Here is a 7,500-nt window from a genome sequence, read left to right as displayed (position 1 = left end):
TAGTAATCAGCAGTCACATATAGGCTAGTTTCAGCCAAATCTGTTTCTGAAGGAAAAAAAACAAAGAAAACAACCTTTTTGGCAAAGCAGACAGATCAAGCAGAACAATGACTTGACACCAATATTTTTTTTCTTTCGTGAAAATCTCAAATATCTGAACATTAAACAACACTGAGAAAGTACTTCTGACAGAAAAACATTTAAAGTTTAACTATGTACAGAATTTAAATTGGACATAAATGCATGAACAAATGGGGCTCCCACACCTGCACTTTCTTCCTCCTCGTCTACCGTTTGGTCAATAGTCCAGGTTTTTATTACCTTGCGCATAAAATCTAGCAAGGTTTTCCCCCACATCTGGATTTTATTCTCAGTTTGTGGTGAATGGGATCTTGTGTGGTTGTCATTGTCCTTGAAACCAGTCCTGACTTCTGCTCAAAGCACAACCTGTGCAGTTTAGAAATATAACTATTACTATAAAAATACGTTGTTGAAATTGCTGTCGTGGGACATGGAGGAAAAAAAACAACAACTTTCAATTACCTTTTTTGTTTGCATTGCATACTGGAATGGGAGTCGAACGTTTGCTGGATGCATAACCTGTAAGTTTTTAAAAAATACATACGTTTATTGATGATGTGTTTTGCAAGGGTAAAAAAAAATATTTTCTTCGTCGCAATCCTAAAAGATGTACGACTCACGGATGTTCCATTACTGCAAGATGGATGAGCTGGAAATGAAAAATTTAAATCAGTACTGGCAACAGATGTTACATTGTAATATGAACTAGTGGAACTAAATTATGTTTATGTAACCAGCAATGACTTGCACAAGGATTGAAGGAGAGTGTTAGATTGCTAAATGTAGGTAACGCTAGCTGCAAATGAGTTACCTTCGTAGGATCTCGGGATGTAGGTCTGCTACTTCCAGGCAATCCAGAGAGAGTTTACTCATCTGACGATTCTGGATCCCATTTACTCAAATCGTGTTCGCCTGATGATCAGCTAATAAGCGGCCGAGAGCATCTCTCCATATGGCCCGGCATTGTCGGCAATAGCTTTGCGCAAAGGGATCGGCTCGGAGCGTCATCCTTTATTCCCCGCATGATCTAAGGTGTCATTCCTGTCGGTCGCAGTAATATTTTTCTTACCTTGGCGAAATAAATTTGTAGTACCGAAAGCTTTTTTTTTTAGAATTTTTTTATTTTATTTTGTCTTTTCTGCCATTATGCTTGCATATTCTCATTGTCTCCTCATACCCGCCTCTTTTCTTCTTCCTCTGAGGGAGGGACGTTCACCTCAAGGCATTGTTGCTCTCTACAGGGTGCCATTCCTCATTGCAGTTATCCAGTGGCTTGGCGATCACACACAAACTGCACAAGAGCCCCCCCCACCCATCCCCATTAAAAAAAAACGCCATTGACGTCTTTAGACGGCATTGGCAGGGACTAGCTCAATTCTGAATGACGTCTTTGGATGGCATTGCCAGGGAATGAGTTAAGCGGCATGGCTCCTGTACGTCGGGCCCATCAGGCAGGACAACCACAGAGAGAGAGGGCCACCCCACGTAGCCCCACATCCCCCCCCCCCCCCCCCCCCAGAACAGGCAGGGACGAAAACCCCACAGCAGGGCCCGCAGCCCTCAGGTGACCCCCGCTCCCCATCAAGAAGAGTAGGAGGCGACCGCAGCGGGACACAAGGAATGGCGAGAAGAGGACGAAGAAGCTGCGAGGAGTAAACTCGGGAAGGAGTAAACAAAGTCGTGCCTCCACAGAAGCCGGGAATGCAAGCACAGGGTCAAGAGATCCCCACTCCATGCATGTGTCTAAAGTGTGAAGAAAAAAAGTACATAAATGAATAAGAAAAAAAAAAGAAAAAAAATATAAAACAACTTCGACAACAAAGGCAGAAGTTTACTTTTACATTTACAATATAGTTTTGTTTTTGTCAGATGCACTCTACTGTGGCAGAGGAATCAAAGATCTAGATTCAGCATGTTGAAGAAGGGTGACGAGCTATCTGTATAATTACGTCAATTTTTTTTTTTTGTTCCACTATATTCTATGATATTTAATCAGTAATTAATGTGTTAATAGTTTAATTTTCCAGTTTAAGAAAATTGTTTTCTTAGCAGTAGCTCACGCAACAGAAATTTATCCTGAATATTTATTTGGGAGGTCGATTATGCTGAAGTCTCCAAGTATGCACAATCTTGGTGAAAGTGGAATCCTGCAGTTGAAAATATACGACAGTTTCTGCCTAACCGAAGTCCAAAAGCATTGAATGCGTGTGCATTCCCACATAGCATGAAAATAGGTGTCTGGGGTGTTTTTGGTGCATTGCGCACATACATTTTCTTCCCATTTAGTTATTGGTAAGTGCATTGATCTAGTGCATGAGATTAAGTTATAAACTTGAAAGATTTTTTTTCTCTTTTGTGGGAGAAGCTTTACTATTTACTATATAAACTTTGGCGGTTCAAGAGTACTCTGGAGTGTATTTTTTTTCCGCCTTTTATTTGAAATTCTTGGAACAGTTCATCACGTGTCATAAAAATATTAAATAGTAGGTGGTAAATTCCACGTTCTCATATGCTAAAATGAAGTGGTATATTGTTAATTTTGAAGTCTGGATCGTGTCAGTTTGCGGAGAGCATACTGGGAGCGATTATTGGGTTCTTGAAACATTTATGGTGTTTAAGACTTAAATGGGAGTTTTTAGAGTTTGATGATGTTGCAGTCTATCTGTTCCAATTCTAGCCAAGAATGTTGCTCCTAATTGTGGTGCATCCATTTGATGAGTTATTGTAATTGGTTAGCTAAATAATCCTGTTTAAAGTTGGGAGCATTTAGGCCTCCCTCCAGTTTACTTTTCTGAATAGTGGATAAACTTATTTTTTGAATAAAAATTTATTATGGCAGAATCTAATGTTTGGAACCATTTAAATGTGGGTGTCAATGGAATAATTGAGAATACATAATTTATGTGAGGTAAGGTTTTCATTTTTATTGTGGTTATTCTTCCCAGTAGTGATATAGACAAGTTATTCCAGCGTGATAAGTCAACTTTCCAGAAGTGATGTGTAATTTAGATTGGTTAGCTCAGTGAGTTTCAGTGAAATATTCATACCTAAGTACATAATCTTTCCTATAGTAATGGGGTAATCTGGGATTTGATCTGCAGGATTCCATGAGTTTGCTGTTATTGGGAGTATTGTTGATTTTGTCCAGTTGATGGTGTAATCTCTCTAATTGTGAAAATGTTTTGAGATTGAAAACTGCTTGAAGAGTACACTTGGGTTCCTGTAAATAAAGAATATCATCAGCATACAAATTGATTTTGTGTTCTGTCACTGGCGAACAGATATCTTCAATGCTAGCACTCTTAGGTATTGCCATACATGCAAATCAGTCGTGTTTCAATTTATTTGAAAATAGAAAGTCAAACAATGAGCTTGGAAAAGGTTCAGCGCTGGGCTCTCCTCCACTTGGTTCAGAATAACACCCATGGAAAAGAGACTGCAAAAGTTCTTGTCTGCATCTACTCCATTTGTACACTGATTGAGGAGTATCTGCAACATTTGGACAATCAACATTGTCCCAGACTATCATACTACTCGCTTGAAGTCTCGGCGCCCTTTGCACAATGGGCATTGCACCGGACTATTGCAATATTAGTCATTCGAACTGCTCTAAGTGCTAGAGGACTCTGCATCTTTTTGGACAATTGACAAAAAAAAATAAAAAAATGTACTGGCATTTCCAGATAACTAGCAACCCTTTACTGCTCAGTGACTGTTTTTTTTGTCAATGTCTTTATGTCTCCAAAGTGTTCTCTGTCAATTGTCTGTCTGTTGTCGTACTAGAGCGGCTCCAACTACCGGAGACAAATTCCTTGTGTGTTTTTGGACATACTTGGCAAATAAAGATGATTCTGATTCTGATTAGGGCGTCATCGGGGATGCGTTCACCAAGTACGAAGTCTTTACTGGTCTTTGTCAGAGGATGAAGCTCGTCCATTTTGTTGTGTAGGGAGCGTAGATTCGCGAGTTGGATCGACGGGAATGCCAATCTGTATCCTCTCTTGCGAAGCTTCACTTGGATGCAGGCGCGCTTCCCCCTTCATCACTTTCGCGTGCATGCGCCATATATCGCAGCCGCTCCCCTGTTGAGTAACTCGGAGAAATAAACTGAGTGGATTTACGAAAGTTGGTGAAAGAAAGTCCGGGGTAGACTCCCTAATGTTTAGCAAGTCTTCCCTTGTGTAAGTGAATCGCGTAATGTCTCCAAAGACGAACGAAAAACACAAAAAACATCGACAATACGAGAGAGCAAGTAACCGTGGCGACCACACGGGTAGGCGGCATTTGAAACCAACCAATGATTGGGACATCCCTATTTTGTAATATGTTTCGGCTTGCTCTGATTGTCGGCTGTGTATGCAAAATGTTTCTCTATTGCTGTCTTTTTTTGTTTTTCATGAGCTGAGTCCCGTCCACAGGGGTGCAAAAGCTTGTGTCCATTTCATTCCCTCTCTGGACACGGTCAGGGGTATATTAAAAAACTGCTACTAAAACGTGGTATCGTGTCATTTTTAATGGCGATGTATAGCTTAATATAACTTCTCTGAACCCGCACTGACAAGGTCTGCCATGCCCTTCTTTTTATATATGATACCATTGTGCAAGTATTTGTAGTCTTACGCATTGTTTTTCTCAATGCTTTTGTACATCCAGATGACGCAACCGGAAGTCCTGATTCAAGTGCTTGACATCCTCAAAAATAGCAGTAAGTCTTATTCAAACTTGCCTTCATTTCTGACATAAAGAATGATTCAAGTGTTTTTCTTGGCTTGTCTACAGGGCACACAGAAAGTATGTGTAGTGCTTCACTTTTTCCATATTGTTACAGCCTTTTTCAGCATGGAATAAATACATATCCCCCCTCAAAATTCTGCACATAACACACCATGAAACAAGGTATTTTATTAGTACTTTTGCCCATGTGGCATGGCTGGGCACAGCCCAAAGAGACAACGTGTCTTCCCCTTTCCATGGGTTCACCACCTGTGGGAGGGGTCAAGGGAGTTGGATGCACTGTGAGCTGGGCGGTGGACCAAGGCTGCCTTGTCGGTCCACGGCTACAGAAGCTGGCTCTCGGGACGTGGAATGTCACCTCTCCGGCTGGGAAAGAGCCTGAGCTGGTGTGCGAGGTTGAGAAATTCCGACTAGATATAGGTGGGCTCACCTCGACACACAACTTGGGCTCAGATACCAGTCTTCTCGAGAGGGGTTGGACTCCCTTCCACTCTGGAGTTCCCCAGGAGTATGGAGGTTGCTTCGAGAGAGTTGCGCACCGGACCTCTTAATAAGGGCGGGTTGGTCCCTCAAAGTCAAATTAGTTTCCAGTGAGGTTTGGACTCCTACAAGGACTCCTACAAGGCTGCCTTTTGTCACCGATTCTGTTCAAATCAATAAAGAGAAATCACAGCCTTTGCTGTATATATAGTGTGCATGGAAAGTATTCAGACCCCCTTTTAATTTTCACTCTGTCATCTGCAGCCATTGGCTAAAATCATGTAGATTCATTATTTTCCTCAACACCCCATATAAACAGTAAAAACAGAATTTTGGAATTTTTTTTTTGCAGATTAAAAAAGAAAAACTAACTTATCACATGGTCATAATTAGGGTTTGGGTATCGTTTGAATTTGAGCGATTGCGGTCCCAATTCCAGTTCCTCACTTTGATTCTGGTTTCAAACGATACTTGCTTCAGATTTTTTTGGGGAGGCTCGGTCAAAAGGTTTGCATGGTTTAAATAAAGGGTGTCCAAATCATAAAATAATTTTCTTAGCAGCCAACAGCTTAGACTTAAAATGAACATTTGACTCGGGGTTCTTTATAACCAGTATCAATATCAAACCCATGAACGAAAAGGCAATGTGTGTAACCCAATTGACTTAATATTCATTAATTGTTTCAGCTAAAAGTTAAATATAGCATTGTTAAAATAGTTATTTGGGAGTTTTTTTATATCACGTCAAATGGTTTATACCAGTGATTCTCTACCAGTGTGCCGGGGCACATTTGTGTGCCGTGAGCGCTCTTCAGGTGTGCCGTGGAAAATTAGAAAATGTTACGTAAATGCTCGAAAGATTATTTATTTACAAGAAATAATGTATCTTTGTTAATCTATTTATGTCAGTGTGGCATAGTGACAGACAGAACAAATAAATGCTCTTCTATTAGATGGGCGGAAGTACATAGTACTTCCGCCCATCTAATACACTAATACAGTATATATAATATATATATATACTGTATATATATATACCAGTATATATAATATACTAATACATCTAATACAGAAGTACACTCTGAAATGTGCAGTTTTATCACACAGCACAATGCCACAGATGTCGCAGGTTCTAAGGGAGCATGCAATTGGCAAGCTGACTGCAGGAATGTCCACCAGAGCTGTTGCCTGTGAATTGAATGTTAATTTCTCTACCATAAGCCGTCTCCAAAGTTGTTTCAGACCATTTGGCAGTACATCCAACCAGCCTCACAACCGCAGACTATGTGTCTCACCACACCAGCCCAGGATCTCCACATCCAGCATGTTCTCCTCCAAGATCGTCTGAGATGAGCCACCCGGACAGCTGCTGCAACAATCTGTTTGCATAACCAAATCATTTCTGCACAAACTGTCAGAAACCATCTCAGGGAAGCTCATCTGCATGCTCGTCGTCCTCATTGGAGTCTCAACCTGACAGCAGTCGTCGTAACCAACTTGAGTTTCTGCCAATATCCAGCAACTTTGCACAGCCATTGAAGAGGAGTGGACCAACATTCCACAGGCGACAATCAACAACCTGATCAACTCTATGTGTAGGAGATGTGTTGCACTGTGTGAGGCAAATCGTGGTCAGACCAGATACTGACTGGTTTTCTGACCCCCCCAGACCACCACAATAAAGCAAAACTGCACATTTCAAAGTGGCCTTTTATTGTGGCTAGCCTAAGGCACACCTGTGCAATAATCATGTTGTCTAATCGGCAGCTTGATATGCCACACCTGTGAGGTGGGATGGATTATTTCGACCAAGGAGAAATGCTCACTTACCACAGATTTAGGGAGAATTGTGAACAATATTTGAGGGAAATGGCCTTTTGTGTATGTAGTAAAGGTTTTAGATCTTTTGAGTCCACCTCACGAAAAATGGGAGCAAAAACGAAAGTGTTGCGTTAATATTTTTGTTCAGTCTAGTTGATCTTAGCGGTGCACTAACCAGTACGCTCCAAGCATTAGCACGTGTTAGACACCGGGATGCTGTGAGAGAAGCTCGGCATTCGATTCTCACAAGAGTCAGGGTTACCAGTAAGAGATCGATAGCATCAATAGCATGCGATGACTTAGTTTGTGTGAGCGCCGTCCGAAAGCCCAGCTCAGAGCCCGCAGCTTCGACTTGTTGTCGAAGACCACGCCGTAAATTGGGGA

General features: G+C 41.3%; 1 protein-coding gene across 3 annotated transcripts in view; it reads left to right on the top strand.

Moving 5' to 3' along the window:
- Positions 1-7,500, top strand: part of tut4 (terminal uridylyl transferase 4) — a 128,765-nt gene that overhangs the window by 11,527 nt on the left and 109,738 nt on the right. For all 3 annotated transcript variants that reach the window (XM_061780354.1, XM_061780353.1, XM_061780355.1), the window contains one exon: positions 4,735-4,786. In XM_061780354.1, coding sequence (XP_061636338.1) covers positions 4,735-4,786 — 52 coding nt within the window. The remainder of the gene's footprint in view (positions 1-4,734; positions 4,787-7,500) is intronic.

This window comes from Phyllopteryx taeniolatus, chromosome 7 (assembly GCF_024500385.1).
Source record: "Phyllopteryx taeniolatus isolate TA_2022b chromosome 7, UOR_Ptae_1.2, whole genome shotgun sequence".
Classification (NCBI taxonomy): Eukaryota; Metazoa; Chordata; class Actinopteri; order Syngnathiformes; family Syngnathidae; genus Phyllopteryx; species Phyllopteryx taeniolatus.
The sequence above is the reverse complement of the archived record's forward strand: the minus strand, read 5'-3'. Positions and strand labels throughout refer to the sequence as shown.